Genomic DNA, 19,096 nt, shown 5'->3' on the forward strand with positions numbered 1-19,096 from the left:
TATAAAACTCTATTGGATTTTTTCCAAGAAGAAAATTATCATTATAACTATTAGAAGAATAAAACTGGCCAGACACGGTTTCGAAGGAATGCCGGGACATAAATCTAAAGACCGGCAGGTCTACACTGTGGTATATCTCTACCACGTGACAGCTACGCGTTTACTACATACACGGCACGAATGGCTTCACGTAGAGCTTACCAGGTGACCAGCTCTGGAAGAGACGCTATTCCAGAGGATGACCCGTTATAAGCATCTGTAACTATATCATAATTATCTGCAAAGAATGACAGCAAAACGTGCATCATAACTATATGTGCAGAGAAAAAAAACTAATAATCGGGCCGAGCAGGGAATTGAACCCTGGGCCACTCACACCCAAAGCGAGTATCATACCACTAGACCACACGGCCGATCAATTGTAAAAATAGAAATTATGATCCATGGGCTGGAGAAGCTGTAAGTATATATATGGCATTGTGTATATCACCGCTTCTATTGTCCACACCTTTACCTGCTGATCAAATCCCGATAACTACAGCTGGTCTATATAATTGGAATTTACAGATAAAACCATGGCATATCCCCCATAAGCGTACAGACGGCAAGCCATTAAACCTCCCTCACATCGTTCAATATAGCTTTTCGGTCTTTATAAGCTCAGCTCATTTCCATATCCCTCTCTGTTAGAACTCTTCCACAAAGTTTGTTCCTATGTAACGTATTTTGAAACCACTCATACACTCTGAGGACTCCTCTACCTGTGTACTTTCCTATCCACGAGCCCCCACACCTGTCCCCCCACGCTCGTCTTCCGTTGCGATGCCGGTCGCAGGACTTTGTCCGTTCACGTGAGCACCGCTGTATCTCTATGCAGGACTTTTCCCTCTTGCGGCGCTCTGACTAAGAGCGTAGCTGCCATTGGCTGTGCATGCCTGCCGGTGTCGGCATACGCTCTGTTGCACATTGCCGGTACCGGCATGTCCAAACGCGATGACTCTGAAAAATCGCGACTCTATATAAACCCATTCTCATCCTCTCCTTCGTTCTCATCCATCTCAATCACACCGCATCACAGACATTAGATTACTATCATGTCCCCCAGAACACTCTACGACAAGGTCTTTGAGGACCACATTGTGCACCGCGACGAGTCCGGCTCGTATCTCCTCTTCATCGACAGACATCTCGTTCACGAGGTGACTTCACCACAAGCCTTTGAGGGCTTGAAAAACGCCGGGAGAACGGTCAGACGCAAGGACTGCACCCTCGCCACCGTCGATCACAACATTCCCACCGAGTCGCGCGCAAACTTCACCAACCTCGATGACTTTATCACGCAGAAGGACTCGCGCTTACAGGTCAAGACGTTGGAGGAGAACGTGCGCGACTTTGGTGTGACATACTTCGGTATGACCGATTCGCGCCAAGGGATTGTGCATGTTGTTGGACCAGAACAAGGCTTCACGCTCCCAGGAACCACCGTGGTCTGTGGCGATTCTCATACCTCCACCCACGGGGCCTTCGGTTCGCTTGCTTTCGGGATCGGTACCTCCGAGGTCGAACACGTTCTCGCGACGCAAACGATCATCCAAACCAAGTCTAAAAACATGAGAATTACCATTGAAGGCGACCTCCTCCCAGGAATCACCTCCAAGGATTTAATTTTGCACGTGATTGGCGTGATCGGCACTGCGGGCGGGACCGGGAGCGTGATCGAGTTCGCGGGACGCGCGATCGCGAACCTTTCTATGGAGGCACGTATGTCGATCTGCAACATGGCAATCGAGGCCGGCGCGCGCGCGGGCATGATCGCCCCAGATCAAAAGACCTTTGACTACATTGCGGGGCGTCCGTTGGCTCCTAAGGGTGCCGAGTTCGCCAAGGCGGTGGCGTACTGGAAGACCCTCCCTACCGACGAAGGTGCCACATTCGACGAGGAAGTCGTCATCAAGTCCTCCGATATCATTCCAACCATTACGTGGGGAACCTCCCCACAGGACGCGTTGCCAATCACCGCGCGCGTGCCGAACCCGGCGGATGTCGGCGACAAAATCAAAAAGTCGGGCATGGAGCGCGCGCTTCACTACATGGGCTTGATTCCCGGGACCAAATTCACGGACATTTCCATCGACAAGGTTTTCATTGGCTCGTGCACCAACTCCAGAATCGAGGACTTGAGAGCGGCGGCAGCGGTCGTTAAGGGCAAGAAGAAGGCCGACACGGTCAAACACGCGTTGGTTGTTCCAGGCTCCGGGTTGATCAAGTTGCAAGCGGAGAAGGAAGGGCTCGATAAGATCTTCATTGCCGCGGGCTTCGACTGGAGAGAGGCCGGGTGCTCTATGTGCCTTGGGATGAACCCGGACATTTTGGATCCTCAGGAGAGATGCGCGTCGACGTCTAACAGAAACTTCGAGGGTCGCCAGGGTGCGAACTCGCGCACGCATTTGATGTCGCCACAGATGGCCGCCGCTGCCGGAATTGTCGGGCACTTTACCGATATTAGAGACTGGGAATACGATACGTCGGATGTGGCTGCCATTGCCGTTGGGGGTGATGAGGAGCTCGAAAGAGCGGCCATGGAGGCGGAAAAGGTGCCATTGGAGGGGGAAATTGACATTAACGAGCAAGAGGGTGGTGAGGTTGCTGCTACGCCAGCCACCGCCGATGTTTCTGCACCTGCCGTGGCTGGGCTTGCGCCATTCCTCACCCTTACCGGGATCGCAGCCCCTCTCGACAAAGCCAACATCGACACCGACGCCATCATTCCAAAGCAGTTCCTCAAGACCATCAAGCGCACGGGTCTCTCCTCCGGCTTGTTCTACGAGTGGAGGTTCACCCAGAAAGACGGCAAGGACGTTGCCACGGACTTTGTCTTGAACGTTGCTCCATACAACAAGGCGGAGGTCTTGCTCGTCACTGGTGACAACTTTGGCTGCGGCTCTTCTAGAGAGCATGCGCCATGGGCATTGCAGGACTTTGGCATCAAGTCCATCATTGCGCCGTCTTTTGGTGATATTTTCTACAACAACTCTTTCAAAAACGGGTTGTTGCCGATTAGAATCCCCCAGGAGGTGATCTTGAGCAAGTTGTACCCGGTCGCGCAGGCGGGGAAGCCATTGACCATTGACTTGCCTAACCAGCAGATCAGAGGTCCAGACGGCGAGGTCTTGGTCGACAACTTCGATGTCGAGCCGTTTAGAAAGCACTGCTTAGTTAACGGTTTGGACGATATCAGTTTGACCTTGCAGAAGGAAGAGCACATCCAGAAGTACGAGGCCACGAGAAGAGAGAAGTTCTCCTTCTTGGAAGGCGGGTCCGACTTGATCAAGCCGATCAGAGGAACCAAGAGATCGTTGTACGGGGTCAAGGCTCAAGAGTGGTAAATAGCGTGTATTTATCTAATTTATTATTTATCGAGAAGATGTAGTTTTTTTTTTACATTTTCATTTTCATTTAGCTGGTAACTTGGAAGGGTAATACCAAAAAAAAAAGACAACTGCTGGGAATAACTACAGTCTCCGATTCTGAGCCTGACAGCTTCGGTCCCGGGGTATATTAGGCTTTTTATATAGCTCACTTTGATTTTTGAGGAAATTCGTGGCTGCTAGGCGATTTAATTTAATGATATATCCATTGGCATTGCAGATTACAATCCACGGTCTACTTTGGTCCAACTTCTATTGAGCTAGTCCAGTCTAGGGATGGAATAAATCGAGTGCGACATCGATTCCCCGTTTATCTTCAGTCAATTATGGCCCTCCGATACCCTTTCCACAAGTAACGCAAGCTCCTTTCTATTTTTGTCTCTATGGATAGTTCAGTTATGTTAAACTAGCACCAACGTCGGTTAACCCGTGTAAACATGCTAACACTGTCTCATTTGACTCAACCTGACAGCACATTAGCGGAAAAGCCTGCCTTGCTTCCAAAGATGGCCCTGTTTGGTTTTCCACCTGATGTTAAATTTTCTCAAAATATTATCCACCCCAATCCTCTTTTTTCTCCCTCACACCAGCATCCCCAGCCTATCCCTCATTTACTCTGACCAATGTTACTTATATGCGTATATTTTCGTTAATGCAGTAGGGATGGCTCCCGTCTATTTTTCGTTATTTCCTGACCAAAAGCTCGCGATTACCGTCGTTGGCGATCTCAAGCCCGTTCTCGTTGGCTAAATGCAATAAGCAGATGAAGAGGAAACTGGTGGATATGTCCTTTCGCATCTCTGGAGCGTACTTAGCATTCACCTCTCTTGCCAACTCCGTGAACCGGTATGTTTCTTCTTCCTTCCGCGAAAGGTCAGAATTCGATCTATCAATGCCTGCTTCAATACTTTCTTCAGTTCCTCCACTTCTTTTATGGGAAGTTTTCTCAAAACACTCCCACAAGTTCCGCTTCAAGAGCTTCACATCCACACGCTTAACAACCCTCGCAAAGCTGAGCATTGGAGTTTTCGCCTGTTGGCTGATTCCTTGCACCAACTGGCTGCCGTAGCCTTGACCATCGTCCCAGTATCCACCGAGATCCCAGTCAGCGCCGTCAAATGCATCCTCTCCCTCAAGATTGAGCAAATACGAGGTGTTCGGATTGTTACTCAAATAGGTGTGGTCAAATGATTGATGAATCTCGTTCATGTCGTCTCTGAGCACATCAAGCTGTGATTTTCCCACCAAAATCGTCTCTTCCTGCTCGTAATTAGCAGCCCAGAAATTTTCATCCGCCGGAATATCCGCCGCAACCCCACGTTTGTTAAAGACCGTCAGAATCATGCTCTCCTTGTGGAAAAGGCGGACCAAACGTTTCGTGCTGAACTGGATATCGTGCGGGAGGATGTTCTTCGAATGGGACACCCAATGGGTTTTGGGAAGGAGTAGATTTGCCCCGGGGATAAACAATTCCTCTTCAAACGTCTCTGGGCTGTTCTGGCTAAAATCAATGACAAACTTCTCCTTCGAAGATGGAATCACCACAGGTTTTGCCTGCTGTGGCTTCTTCACAGACTGGATCTTCCAGTGCTCCGCCCCAGCCCAGTTCTTCCGGAGGGTGTAGTCGAAGTAAGCAAGAATATCCATATCTGGAAGCTCTGATACGGTTTCGTGCACAGGTGAGAGCTCCCGCTGGAAGCTCTCGTCAAAGAGGCGTTGCATGGTGTTGTTGGGACCGGTAGAATCACCCGGTTCGGCTTCTTCGTCATAGAAGATGCTGTGGGGGTTGCCCATGTCGAAGTCATCGATTTGGTTATTTTCATACACGTTGACTTCTTCCAAGAGGCTGGTGAGGTCGTCATCGTGGAGAACTTTTTCAATCCCGTCCATGGACGGGCAGATCTTGAACGACGCGAGGAGAGATAAGTCGGGAAAAAAGCGTTGACCCAAGCAAGTCACAAGTTCTGCTTCCGTAGATTGAGCATTAGGAAGGTCCGGGGATCTATCAGAGGTGTGAGATGGTTTTCCATACCCTATGCGAGCCTCAAGTTCGCTCACACTCTCTTCAGTCTCCTCCGCAAACATCACCCGTCCCGATTTATGCCCCTTCAACATGTTAAGCAACAACGCTTTAGCCCCACCCTCGTCGAAATCGGCCAAAACCTTCTTAAACAACGGATCTACTGCGAGCTCAGACTCCACGCTCTTTGCCTTTATCGCGTCAAAACTCTTTGCCAACGTGGTCTCGGAATGCTTCTTGGGTCTGGAAACCCTTAAAACCTCCTGAGGCTCTTTATTATTGCTCTCTTCCACAATCGGGGAACGGGAAGCCAATCCACTGAGGAGTTTTCCGGTCTCAGTGGCGGCCGAGTCAACGCGCGACGAGTAAATCTTGACACACCCGTCGAGCGTCGCCGACGCCTTCTGAAAGTTTATCCCGTCCCCGTCGCGGAGACATGACAAATCGTGGAAGTAGTCAATTAAGGCGACTTTCCAGCTATTGGAGGAGTTGATTTTCTAAAAAAGGATGAGTCAATGGTCGATTCGTGATTCGATCAGGATGGAACGAATGTGGTACATACATTATCTGTGGCTAGACGGATCCAGTGGTCAAAGTTGTCCACACGGCTTATAATGGTCTGCCTGGGATTCGCAGCCATATTTGCTCTACCTTAGATGTGGTTTTGCCTAGATCACAAAACTTTTCAACCTCTATGTATCGAAGTAACAAAAAATATCTCCTGCACTCAAAAGTTTCACCCGAGCGCTTTCCTAATTGGGCGATGAGATGACGTTCCACATATTGATAAAAATCGAAAGTTTACAAAAGATTTGGAATGAAATGGAGTGAATTTATCTCAGCTAAAATTATTACTAGATATATACCTTTTACTAGACCAGTCTGGAAACACCACGCCAATAAGATATCATCAGGATGCCAAAATGTTTTACTGCCATAGCTATCCATTTAACCGCACGTTGCATAACAGGTTGAGCTCGAACGTATAATGATTAGATAAATACTCTGGGCCATGGATATGATAATTAAACATGGAGGAAGTCTAAAGTTTGACAAAGGAGTTAAATTCCTTACTGGCAAGTACCACCCGATGGTAAATACTTCAACTCCATATAATACTACAGCTAACTTTTAGCAAAGGTACTATTTATCTAGACGTCGGTGCTTGTGTCCAACTTTGCAAAACCTCAATGCTAAAATATATGGTCCCTCTAAGCCTAACTGCAGCCTAATTCAGCATATCAATTCATATTTAACGTCTCGCCTGAACCAGTAAATTAAACACTCATCACATTCAACCCCCCTCTATACCCCGTTCTATGCAAGATAGTGGTACACACTCCTATCCACATCATCCCTTTTCAAATACTCCCGCTCCAACAACGCCTCGATACGCTGCTTGATCAACTGGGGGCTTGGTCGGAACCGGTTCCCCAACTGCCTAATACTCTCCGCCATCAACTCATTATGCGAAATCTGTTTTCGCGACTTCATAATCCGCACCATCGCGGCGTCCGTCTCAAACTTCCGCGATTTGTTCACTGCCCCCACCGTGGCACTCCTCTCTTCGTCATTCTCCGCCTTAGACCCCAGTGACACCGTCAAGACCTTCACCTTTGTCAACGGCGCCCGAAACTTCCCATTGAAACTAAATACATCCCCATCGTTGATCTCCTTGGTCATGGGTTTTTTGGTCAATATCCGCGTCTTGGGGGCCACAGAGACCGATTGCAACTGCCGTTTAAGGTCGTTCGCTGGGATGCCCGTCTTTGCCAAAATCTCGCCGTAGCTCAACTGCTCATGCTCTGCAAAGAGTAACACAATCGCCGCGGCATACGTCGACATATTCACCTCATGCACCTTCGCCTCAAATTGGATGCGCACATCCACCGAGCCAAATGTCGGGAGCCACGCAAGGTTGCGGCCGCTGTGCTTTGAGAGATAAAAGTCCTCGTAGCGCGTCTTCATCTCGCCCAAAGCTGTGGGGTAGGCGATGGGATCTTTCGTCGACTGCATCGGCCAGAACGTCGTGGTCAAAACCTGAACCTCGAGTTCGAACCCGGAGTTTCTTTCATTGAACTCCAGTGAGAGATCGCGCGAAATCTTCATATCACGGAACATCCCCTCCAACTTGGATGTGAATTCTGCCCCGATTTCGCTCCGAATTCGCGTGATAACTGCAGTTTCAAGGTCGCTTGCCCCGGCCTTGTTCTGGAGCAAGCGTTTCGCCAAGTGGTTTTTGTAGTACCGCTCAAATATGTCTTTGTCACGGAGGAAGCGGAACATCGTGATGGCATTTTCCAAGACGTCGCTGTCTGTGGAGGCCTTGAGGGATTTCTTGATGTGGAAGTCGATGTAGAGCGAGAGGAATTCGGCAGACTTGGCGTTGGCGTTGACAAAGTCGGCAAGGGCCATCTCAATGGATTTTGCGATGAAAGCGTTATTGTCAAACGTCGCGAGGATTGCATCGAGATGGGACTTTAAGGAGAGGACGGACTCGATCCATTTAAGCGCGGAGGCTGTAGTATCGTTTTTGCGTTTGGGTTTTGCGTTTGGGCGCAAGCTCGTGGGTGTTGCTTCACCGGGACCGTTCGCCTGGGCCTCAGCCAGAGCTTCGCCTGCTTCGTTCACAGTTTCGCTTACCTCGCTCGCTCTGCCCAAAGCTTCACCCATCTCCTTCACAATCCCCACCAACTGATGCCTCAACGCCCTATGCTCGACATCTACACGCCCGCTCAACCCGTAAACCAACCTCAACTCCCCGTGCATCCGCCCTGTCACCCACTCCTTCAACCCGTCCGCTGACTCCATCACGGTCCCCAACTTGTCCCCCACCATCACATTATCCATAAGCAAAACAAGCTTCGGAAATGTACTCTCGGGAAGATAAAGCGTGGCACGGCTCTCCTCGTCCTTGACAAACTGCGTCGTATGGTGCAAATAGCCCGTGGCGCTTCCGAGAAACTCGTTCGCCGCGGTCTCGAAGTAGTCGCCGCTGGCCTGCAAAAGCTGCAGCTCGACATGCCGCACATAGTAGTTTTCGCCGAACTCCGCGTCTTCCACGAGCGCCTCACACATTCCCACACTCAGCCTGAGCAAAAGTCGGTTGACAATCTCGCCCTGGCGGTTGCGGTGGATCTCCAGGTTGAGAATCGCCACAAGACGGTTCCCGAGCCTGTGGTCCCCGTGTTTCACCACGTGCTCGGCAAACAAGCTTATTCCCATGTCGTATACGAGCGGAAGCTTCTTGTCGCGCGCATACACGCGGTCTAAATACAACAAAACGTCGCTGATCATGCGCATACACAAGGTGTGGTCCTCCCATTCGGCACGCATGCATTGCAAGAACGCCTCAGGCGCAGCACTCGTCGCCGCGAGGAGCCGCGTGCGTACGGTCGCTAAGTGCGTGGCCACCGCGGCGCGCACATTGTCGTAGAGTCGCTGGCCGTGCTTTTTCAACACGAGGTTGTATGAGCGGCGGTAGAGCTCCTCGAACGAGAGAGCGGACGCATTTTTCTGCTGGATCTGTGACACCGCCGCCGATAGCACCGCCCACGACTCATCAAAGTTGATCTCCTTCACGAGCGACCTCTTTGGCGGTCTGATCTTTGCCCGGCGATTTGCGTTAGGGAGCATCAGGAAAAGGAAATTAAGGGGGGGGGGTAAAATGGTAGGTAAAGCGGTAGGTCCCAGCGGGGTTAAAGAATGCGTAGTGGGGTTAAGGAATGGGTAATGGGGCCAAATAGGTGAAGGTGGGTGGAAGAAAAAGTAATCGATAATTGAACAGATTGCGACTCAACCGGAAAGTTTACTCTCGATTGAATAACTGAGTAAAATTCCTGGCAATGGCTTCACTTTTCTGCAATCTCGGTTTATAGGTCACTTGGCAATCCTATAGGCTGTGATGGATAATACGAATAGTGAATCAGTACGTTGCCACTGAAAGCTGAGATACTGTGTCAAGGAGATTTCTTCATCCGGTACCGAAGGTTGCTTTTATCACGTGCAATGGATGCAGGATACTAGTTTATGGGGAAAACGCAGCATCTAATTGGGAGTAAATCCCCGGAGCAGGAGATACATTTAAGGAATCAGGAACGTGGGTAAGAGAAGGCTTAAATGTTGGTATCGAAAGGTGTTATCAGCTTTGAAGGGATGATTATTTGGGCACCGAAATGATTTTTATTTGATAAGTTTGGCCATTTAATATATTTATAGGTAAATTTTGTCAATTGATATCTGTTAAGCTTATCTGTTCCAAGTATACATACATATTATATATACATATTATATATATACATACTATACGTACACATACTATACGTACACATACTATGCATACACAGTATATATAAAAATTTGTTTGTAAGTTTCGCACATTTCTTTCCTTTATAGATATACCTGAACATGCAAACATGTACGAGGATTATTTGATTAATACAAGTCCTTTCTTTATCCGTCCATTAATCTAGCTAACCTTTTATACTTTGCATCACTGTCTCCGGGGGTTTGTACTTACAACCCGAATTCAGCGGTGGCTGCTTCACCGAAGGACTTTAAGCCTAAGGCCAACTGGTCCATAGGGACGGCGGCGTAGGTGCCTCTGAAGAAAATAGTGTTCTTGGCGGCCTCACTGACTTCTTGGGCCGGTTGTGGTGGTTCGGAATTGTCGTCAACCTTGAACCAGGAGCCCGGAATCATCAAACAGTTGTTCTTCAACCCAGCCTCGTAGATGGCGTTTTCGACCTTGAGGGGGTCGGAACCGAACTCAGTAGCGAACTTTGGATGCTTGGAGGCGTCAAAGTCAACGGTGAAGAACATACCAGCTACTGGTGGTACGAAAGAAATCACTGCCTTAGGGAAGTACTTGTGGACAGAGTCGATGGCGACGTCTCTCTTACTGGTGTAATCCTTTCTGAGCTCAATCAACCAGTCGAGGTATCCGTCCTGGCCCCAACGGTTCAACGTACCGCTGACGATGGACTGGGTGAACCCAGATGGGCACTGGATGGTGACCTCGTGGATGCGCAAGAAACGCTCGATGAAGCGGTTCTGGGCGACGATCCAACCCATTCTGGTACCAGGCGCCAAGACCTTGGAGAAGGAGTCCAATCTCAAGACTCTACCCTCAATATCAAGGGAGAGGAAGGAGGTAACAAGGGCACCGACAAACTCGTCACGGGACTTGGTGGTGGCGACACGCTTGGTCACGTCCTGGGTGTACTCCTCCATCTGCAAGAAGTAGTATGGTTCGTCCTCGATGATGAGAATGTCGTGCTTGCAGCAGATCTCGTAGATAGCCTTTCTTCTGTCAACCGGCAAGGAGGACCCGGTTGGGTTCTGGCCGGTTGGGATGGTGTAAATGAATTTTGGCTTGGCACCGACCCACTGGGCCAACTGCTGCTCCAAGGCCTCCGGCACGATACCGTAGTCGTCCATCTTCATCGGGACGTTGTGGATCCCCTGGGCATGCGAGGCTTCCAAGGCCGATGGGAAGGTGTACTCCTCGACCAAAATGGAGTCGCCTCTAGTGGTGAAGTTTCTCAAGACTGCGTCCCACGCCTGGGTGTTACCGACGGTGGAAATGACACTCCAGTCCTCATAAGGTGGGTGATGGATCAATGCGGTATGTTCCTTGAGGAATTCAACCAACTCCGGCTGACCCTCCGTGTAGCCGTACTGCAAGGATCTGGACAACGGGATTTCGGTCTTGAACTTGTTTTCTTCACCTCTCTTGGAGATTTTGAAGTTGATGGTGTCCTCTTCGGAGCCAGATGGCTTGGCACAGACCCCAGCGGCGAAAGGTACGGCTGGCGACGCCACAGAAACAGAGTCGAATGGGAAGGAGTCGGATAATGGCAAACCACCGCCGAGGAAAACCATGCCTGGAAGGCCAAAGTACTTGAAGGCAGTCTTCAAGGAAGAAGCGCCACGGGACTGGGCTTCAAGCGACAAGTGGTGGGACAAATCCTTGGAAAGAGGCTTGGTCATTTTGGAGCGTGAACGTAGATGGAGAGAGAGAGATTAAAAGAGTGGGGAATTTAAACCCAAACGCGATATCGAGCGGTATTTATACTTTGCCGCTGAGGCGATGACACATCGCGTGGGGGTTTCCAGGTTTAACTTTTCGCTTTTAGTGGGAGGAGATAGAGAGGTGGCGCATGTGGCGGATACCCGCGGGTAATGGAGGCTTTAATTCGTCAGCTGCACGCCCAGTGAGGACATCGGACTAGCTGAGCCACCGTATGCCCAATTTTATCCGTGCACGCGCCACAAGCATCATTAGTAAGCTTTATGTGTGCGAGTCTGTGAAGAAGGGGGAGGGGTCTAAGATATTCCGGTTCGAGCATCTGTAGAATAGACAGTAGGACATGAGAAATAAATCGGAGTTTAGGAGGTGTGAGAAAGTTCCGTATATGTGAGGGGAGAGTACCCCGTGTAGACGTGGGGGTTCACATTAACGTTTCAGCGGAATGCCGTGCAGATAAGATCTGGTTACCTGATTTCCTTTCCTTTTGGAAGGGTTGCAGATAGTGCATGAGCGGGAAATCAGTGATTGACGATAGAGTCACACGGTACCCTTCGTAGGATACTCGCTCGGATGAGTCATTTTACGTTTCTACATACTCATGACAAAATTAGAGGGAGTATTGGTAAACGTTGGTATCGCATTTGAGAGTAGGCTAGTCGCACCCGCAATAGTAGATTCAGCCATGGAAGAAGAGCAGAGTTGGTTTTATTTAAGGAGGAATGATCTTCAGTCCTGGCCTCTTGCAAAAAGCACCCCGGATATACCATCGGCCTAAGCTGAAAAATTCCAGTCTAAGTCAGACTAGTGATCGAAACTTTAAATAGAGAAACAGCACACGTTCTATATATTGCTTAACTCATACTTTGTCGAGGATACCACTTCGTGCAAGGCATTTCTCGGATGTACATTCCTTCGCTCGGTTACAGAAAGGTGTAGACAGCTGCTCGACAGCTTCGAAGATGGCTCCTGCATCGTGGGGGTGTTATACGCAGATCTCCATCTTTTAACCGTAGATCAACCAGCTAGGTAAGCGAGGGTGACCAATATCTCGAGCCAAGCAGCTTCTACGAAGCCCTTAGATAGAGGCACTAATGGGAAACCCCCCTTAGGTTTAAGCGTCCAGAGCTTTATCCTGCCTTTCTTATATTGTTTGGGTCCTTGACACAATATAACTCGCTCGATCTTAAGTTGACGGTGTAGTAGGTGCTGGTCCAATTCCATCACCAGTAGGTGTGCCCCCCAAGCAATAGACACGTGATATAAAGCTATCCATCAAGATGTTCGCAGTAGGCAAATTTAGTCTGCGTATTAGGAGATGGGCGATCGCAAACTGGACCATAACGGAGCTCATAACTAGCAATGCTCATCAGCCTGTTTGGGTACGATGGAGGAACACCTAAACGTGCCATTTACCGGATTTTTGGTACCCCTTGAGGCAGTGTTTTTTCCACAACCGATCTTATCTCAATTAAAGAATACAGACACGGATGGAACCTTCTGTATAGGCCTCCGCTCCGAGAGAAAGAGGCATTAGTCTGTACCGTGACTTGACGTAAAGTGCCGGCACGCTGTAGTGGATTGACATCACCCTACCGGAAGCTATCTATTATATACAACCTTATCTCTGTGCCAACCTCTTAGATAAGACGAGGTGCAGACATTTCAGTTTAGAATAGGTGCCCTCCCTAGACTAAACCTAACCCCAAATGAGCCCATTCCAGATGACAAGCCGATGGTTTCACACATTCAGCGTTTTAAATTTTATCGCCAACCACTGTTGACCTGGTCATTGTTCGAAGTCCGTGATCGGCATTATATCCTGCATTCTCGGTTCTACTTCCGTTCCGTTGCACCGCAGGGACAGTATACTTTGCACGGGATTTCCCCGCAGGTGTCAGGCGGAAAATGGAGCACCACAGGGGGATATGTATTCACATCTGATTGCCGGTCTGCCTAGACCCAGAAGGCTATAAAAGGGCGTTTTCCGTGATTTTTTTTTTTACCCTCCGAAGCCTCTAATCTTTCTTCACTCATCACATGTCAAGCTTATACGAAGAAGACAGAAACTACCTCCGGGAGATCATCACCAAGCGCTTCCCGGTGGGCGAGGAGTACAACTACTCCATCGCGTTGCCAAACTCCGCCAGACCGGGCCACTCGGAAGTCTACCGCCACCCGTTGTGCAAGGACCAGTTGTTCGACAAGATCCATCCGAGCTTGGACACTATGTACAAATTGTTTGAGAACGGAAAGACACTCTGGCCAGACAACGACTTCCTCGGGCATCGCAAGTTCAACAACACCAAGTCTGACGCCTTTGACCCTTTCTACACCTGGGAATCATACGCTAAGGCTGCCGAACGTCGTACCAACTTTGGGGCTGGTCTTTTGAACGTCCTCAGAAACAATAGGTTCAAGACGGATTCTCACAACTTCGACCAATTCATTGTGTCTTTGTTCAGCGGAAACACCCCAGAGTGGGTCATCACGGACTTGGCCTGTTCGGCTTACTCGCTTGGTAATACCGCGTTATACGATACCTTAGGCCCAGGGACTGCAGAGTATATTTTGGGGGCTACGGAGTCCCCAGTCGTGGTCTGCTCTAACGACAAGTTGCAACAGTTGTACGAATTGAAGAAAAACACCCAGTTACCATTTTTGATCCAGGTAATCACCCAGAAGCTGTTGACCAGTGCTGAACAGCACTATATTTCCCAGTTTGCCGACGTGGGGATCCAGTTGAACGTTTTCACCGATGTGGAAGCTGTGGGGGTAGCGAATCCGCTTCCGCTCAGAACTCCGACCCCTGACACGTTGTACACCATTTCTTTCACCTCGGGGACTACTGGAAACCCTAAGGGAGTGGTTTTGCATCACCAGCAGGCGGTGGCGGCCGTCACCTTCTCCTTGGCTGCGATTCCAGTGGAGAAGGGGACTGCCAGGGAGTACGTGTTTTTGCCATTGGCTCATATCTTCGAGAGACAGGTGCTTGGGTTGTACTTCTCCACCGGTTCTGCTTGTGCCTTCCCACAATCATCCTCTCCGTTGACCTTGTTGGACGATTTGACGGTCTTGGAACCAACTTCCTTCATCAACGTGCCAAGGGTGTTTACAAAGTTTGAAGCCGCCTTGAAGGACAAGACCATTAACTCCGACCCTGGCTTTAAGCAGAAGTTGGCTAGCTATGTCATCGGCAAGAGGGCCGAGTTGGTGAAAAAGGGTTACACGGGGAAGTCCCACTGGCTCTTTGACAGACTTGTCACCAACAAGTTGCGCGGGGCCATTGGCTTGAGCAACGCAAAATTCGCCGTTACCGGCTCTGCCCCGATCAGTGTCGACACCCTCAACTTCTTCAAGGCCGCCTTGAACATTGGGTTCGCGCAAGGGTACGGTATGACTGAGTCCTTCTCCGGGATCTGTATCTCCAACCCGTACGAGGTGGATGCCGGCTCTTGTGGGCCGATCGGTATCACTACCGAGGCTAGATTGAGAGACGTGCCGGAAATGGGCTATACCGCCCAGGACGAAGGCGGCCCAAGAGGTGAGTTGCTCCTTAGAGGGCCGCAGATGTTCAAGGAGTACTATAAGAACCCCGAAGAAACGGCAAAGGCGTTTGACGAGGACGGTTGGTACAGATCTGGGGACGTGGCTCGCTTTGACCTGAAGGGTCATGTTTTCATCATCGACCGAGTGAAGAACTTCTTTAAATTGGCCCAGGGTGAGTTTGTCACTCCGGAAAGAATTGAGAACAAATACTTGTCGTCTTGTCCGTTCATCAGCCAGCTCTATGTCCACGGTGACTCTTTGCAAACGTACTTGGTGGCCATTGTGGGTGTTGACCCGATTGCGATGGTAAAGTTCCTCTCTAAAAACTTTGGTATCTCTGTGAGTAACCCACTGGCGCCAGATCCGAAAGAGATTGTCAAGTTGATGGCTGACACCAAGGTTCGTAGGGTCTTGTTGAAAACCATGAACCAAGCCGTCGCCGAGTTAGGGTTACAAGGGTTTGAGAAGATTCACAATGTCTACTGTGACATTGAACCATTGACCTTGGAAAGAGAAGTAGTTACTCCAACCTTCAAGATCAAGAGACCAATCGCCAAGAAATTCTTTTCTGAAACTTTTGAGAAGTTGTACAGCGAGGGCTCCTTGATCAGGGACACCAAATTATAGGTGTCAAGCAGACTGCAGGTTGTGTATTTATAGACTTTATATGGAGAGTTGGTGGTTTTCAGTACCGTATTAATATTTTGGAAAGCACATTTGAACGTGTAGAAGTTTGTCTCAACATACTCCACCATTTCCTTCCGTGTTTTAGCTTTGGTGAAGTAGGCATTGGGGTATCCAGCCTGTGAAACCTGCTGGTTTACCGTAACTTTAGGCCATGGATAGATGATTCAGGGAGAAGTTTATTGTCAGTGGGATATAGCGACGGGTTTACTAAATGAGGTTACTCGCAACCTATAGCTGGGGCAGGGCCGCGAGCCGAGATCCGTGCCGGACATCTCAAAGGGGCTAAGCTTTACCCCGCGTTTTTTTAACAGTGTGTGATCAGAGCGATTTAAATGGCACCGCTTTTAAGCAGGTTATAAACCAAGCCAGCTATAGTTTAAATATCAAAGATGCAGAGTCTCAGAATGTAGCAAAATGGCGGGAAATGATTCAGTGTACGAATCTGTCTGGTATATCGAAGAAAGATAGTAAAAGGTGACTGTCGGAAGATACAGGTACAGCGGTCTTAAAGGTCTCCACTTCCCCGCCTATGGCTTAACGTGGCATGTATAACGGATATTTTACATTCACCCCGACCCTTCGAATTATACGCTAAAAGTTCCAGACGCCCTCTAAACAAACCCATCACAGATACCTCTGAATCAAGTAAACTACACTCACTATCTCTGCCCCTTAGTCCTCTATCTCTACACCAATGACCCCAGAAACCGGATCCTTGTTCCAGGAAGACAAAAGCTACCTCAAGAAAGTTGTCACAGAGGGCTTTCCTATCAGCTTCGAAAAGTACAACTATTCCATCACGTTGCCAGACTCTGCCAGACCGGGCCACTCTGAAGTGTACCGTCATCCATTATGCAAGGACAAGTTGTTCAGCAAGATGCATCCAAACTTGGACACTGTATATGCCTTGTTTGAGAACTCGCTCGCTCTTTGGCCGGAAAATGACTTCATAGGTCGCCGCTTGTTTAACAACACCAATCCTGACACCTTCGACACCTTCTACACCTGGGAATCGTACACCAAGGTGGCCGAGCGTCGGACGAACGTCGGAGCTGGTATTTTCCACGCTCTTCGTACCAACCGCTTCATTACTGGGGCTCACAACATGGAGAATTTCATTGTCTCCTTGTTCAGCGGAAACACCCCTGAGTGGGTGATCACCGACTTGGCTTGCGCTGCGTACTCGATTGGGAACACTGCCTTGTACGACACTTTGGGCCCTGGGACCTCAGAACACATCTTGGGATTGACCGAGTCTCCCATTGTGGTCTGCTCCAATGATAAGTTGGAAGGCTTATTGGGGATCAAGAAGAACTTACCGTTTTTGATTCAGGTGGTGGCGCAACAACCGTTGGCCGCTTCTGAGAAGGTATACGTCACTAAGTTCGCTGAGGCGGGGGTCCAGTTACACACCTTTGAAGAGATCGAGGCCTTGGGCGCCTCAAACCCAATGGCCCACAGAAAACCGCACCCGGAAACATTGTACACCATCTCTTTCACTTCCGGTACGACCGGTAATCCCAAGGGTGTTGTATTGAAGCACAGACATGCTGTGTCGTCCATTACCTGGGCCATGTCTACGTTTCCGCTTCCGAAGGGGAAGGCAAGGGAATATATATTCTTGCCAGTGTCACACATCTTTGAGAGGGGCGTGTGGGGGACTTACTTTTCCACCGGGACTGCATGTGCATTCCCCCAATCCAGCTCTCCCACGTCTTTGGTGGATGATTTATTGGTAATGAGGCCAACTTCTTTGATTTCAGTGCCAAGAGTTTTCACACGGTTTGAAGCTTTGTTGAAAGACAAGACGATCAATTCCGCTCCTGGGGTATCCCAGAAGTTGAGCAGTTACATCATTGACAAGAGGGCACAGTGGATCAAGAAGGGATGCACTGGCCACTCACACTGGCTCTTCGACAGACTCTTGACCAATAAGTTGCGCGATTCCCTTGGCTTAACCAACGCCAGGTATTTCATCACAGGCTCTGCTCCCATTAGCCCCCAGACCATCAACTTCTTTAAGGCTGCCTTAAACGTGGGGTTTGCCCAGGGTTACGGTATGACCGAGTCCTTCTCTGGGTTTTGCCTCTCAGACCCTTTCGAAATTGACTCTGGGTCTTGCGGCCCAATTGGGATCACTACCGAGGCAAGATTGAGGGATGTCCCGGAGATGGGATACACCTCCCAAGACAAGGGGGGACCTAGGGGCGAAGTACTCCTTAGAGGGCCACAGATGTTTGAAGAGTACTATAAAAACCCCGAAGAAACGGCCAAGGCATTTGACGAAGACGGCTGGTACAGGTCTGGGGATGTGGGCCGTATTGACGAAAAAGGACATCTCTTCATCATTGATAGGGTAAAGAATTTCTTCAAGTTAGCCCAGGGAGAGTATGTGACCCCCGAAAGAATCGAGAACCAGTACTTATCGTCTTGTCCGTACATCAGTCAGCTCTACGTGCACGGTGACTCCTTGCAAACGTACTTGGTGGCTATTGTAGGGATTGATCCGTTGGCAATGGCCAAGTTCCTTGAAAGTGAGTTTGGTATCTCCGCTGGAAACCCATCTTCCCCCGATCCAGAGGAGATATTGAGATTGCTTAGCGAGGTCAGGGTAAAGAGGAAGTTATTGGTCACGATGAACGAAGCTGTTTCGAGTTTGAAATTGCAAGGGTTTGAAAAGATTCATAACATTTATTGCGATGTCGAACCTTTAACGGTCTCCAGAGATGTGGTCACACCAACCTTCAAGATTAAAAGACCAATCGCCAGGAAGTTTTTTGCCCAGACCTTTGAGGACTTGTACAGCGAGGGGTCCTTGATCAAAGATGCCAAGTTGTAGACGAGATAGTGAAATATAATCCATCGCAAGCTCACAAGGTAAACTTCTGTCTCCTATTGGCATAGTTGACAGATTCCGTAGCGAAAGTCGGTCACGAAACTTGCTGGTATGTGTCTAGCGTTTCTAAACAATTTGAATCGCGCTTATCTATGAACGACTGATCATTACAAACTGGGAACAGTGCTAAACATAAAGTCTAACTGTGGCCTGGGCTCTGACATAAAACCGGAGGTAAGCTATTGCGCGTGATAGCAGCTCTATTTATAAAACTCTTGGAGCACAATTACCTATCGGTGATATAGAAGCCATGGTTTATTAAAAAAACTCACTGCTTCTCGAAGAGGGCCAGGTAGGGAAGCAAAAAGCTAGAACCCACGGCGAGAGTCGAACTCGCAATCTTTTGATTAGAAGTCAAACGCGTTAACCATTACGCTACGCAGGCATTTATCAATTTTGTCAGGGTTCCAGCGCCTGTTGGTATTCCAGTCGGGGGGTTGTAATCAGTCATTGATTCACAAGTTACTTATCGTGATCTTCCACAAAAA

General features: G+C 49.1%; 6 protein-coding genes and 2 non-coding genes across 8 annotated transcripts; 3 read left to right on the forward strand and 5 right to left on the reverse strand.

Moving 5' to 3' along the window:
- Positions 1–341: 341 nt before the first annotated feature.
- On the reverse strand, positions 342–413 carry BABINDRAFT_t245. The gene has a single exon. It is a non-coding gene; the product is annotated as a tRNA-Pro (tRNA).
- Positions 414–1,094: 681 nt separating this feature from the next.
- LEU1 (3-isopropylmalate dehydratase) lies at positions 1,095–3,386 on the forward strand (the record flags this gene model as incomplete). Its single annotated transcript, XM_019130541.1, has 1 exon — positions 1,095–3,386. The coding sequence occupies one exon, from the start codon at positions 1,095–1,097 to the stop codon at positions 3,384–3,386; it is 2,292 nt and encodes a 763-aa protein (XP_018984626.1).
- A 678-nt stretch (positions 3,387–4,064) lies between these two features.
- BABINDRAFT_176847 (uncharacterized protein) lies at positions 4,065–6,095 on the reverse strand. The gene is made up of 2 exons (XM_019131026.1): positions 6,011–6,095; positions 4,065–5,945 (listed from the first exon to the last, which is right to left on the reverse strand). Exons 1-2 carry the CDS (start codon positions 6,086–6,088, stop codon positions 4,113–4,115), a joined length of 1,911 nt encoding a protein of 636 aa, XP_018984627.1. The 5' UTR covers positions 6,089–6,095; the 3' UTR covers positions 4,065–4,112.
- Positions 6,096–6,582: 487 nt separating this feature from the next.
- BABINDRAFT_162326 (cullin) lies at positions 6,583–9,326 on the reverse strand. Its single transcript, XM_019129289.1, has one exon. It carries the CDS (start codon positions 9,082–9,084, stop codon positions 6,766–6,768), a length of 2,319 nt encoding a protein of 772 aa, XP_018984628.1. The 5' UTR covers positions 9,085–9,326; the 3' UTR covers positions 6,583–6,765.
- Positions 9,327–9,903: 577 nt separating this feature from the next.
- On the reverse strand, positions 9,904–11,512 carry ARO8 (bifunctional 2-aminoadipate transaminase/aromatic-amino-acid:2-oxoglutarate transaminase). The gene has a single exon (XM_019129290.1). The coding sequence runs from the start codon at positions 11,437–11,439 to the stop codon at positions 9,964–9,966; it is 1,476 nt and encodes a 491-aa protein (XP_018984629.1). The 5' UTR covers positions 11,440–11,512; the 3' UTR covers positions 9,904–9,963.
- A 1,840-nt stretch (positions 11,513–13,352) lies between these two features.
- On the forward strand, positions 13,353–15,741 carry BABINDRAFT_162328 (uncharacterized protein). The gene has a single exon (XM_019129291.1). The coding sequence runs from the start codon at positions 13,517–13,519 to the stop codon at positions 15,650–15,652; it is 2,136 nt and encodes a 711-aa protein (XP_018984630.1). The 5' UTR covers positions 13,353–13,516; the 3' UTR covers positions 15,653–15,741.
- A 665-nt stretch (positions 15,742–16,406) lies between these two features.
- BABINDRAFT_8874 (uncharacterized protein) lies at positions 16,407–18,551 on the forward strand (the record flags this gene model as incomplete). Its single annotated transcript, XM_019132869.1, has 1 exon — positions 16,407–18,551. One exon carries the CDS (start codon positions 16,407–16,409, stop codon positions 18,549–18,551), a length of 2,145 nt encoding a protein of 714 aa, XP_018984631.1.
- Positions 18,552–18,920: 369 nt separating this feature from the next.
- BABINDRAFT_t244 lies at positions 18,921–18,993 on the reverse strand. Its single transcript has one exon. It is a non-coding gene; the product is annotated as a tRNA-Arg (tRNA).
- Between the last annotated feature and the right edge of the window lie 103 nt (positions 18,994–19,096).

The sequence above is a fragment of the Babjeviella inositovora genome, assembly GCF_001661335.1.
Source record: "Babjeviella inositovora NRRL Y-12698 unplaced genomic scaffold BABINscaffold_8, whole genome shotgun sequence".
Classification (NCBI taxonomy): Eukaryota; Fungi; Ascomycota; class Pichiomycetes; order Serinales; genus Babjeviella; species Babjeviella inositovora.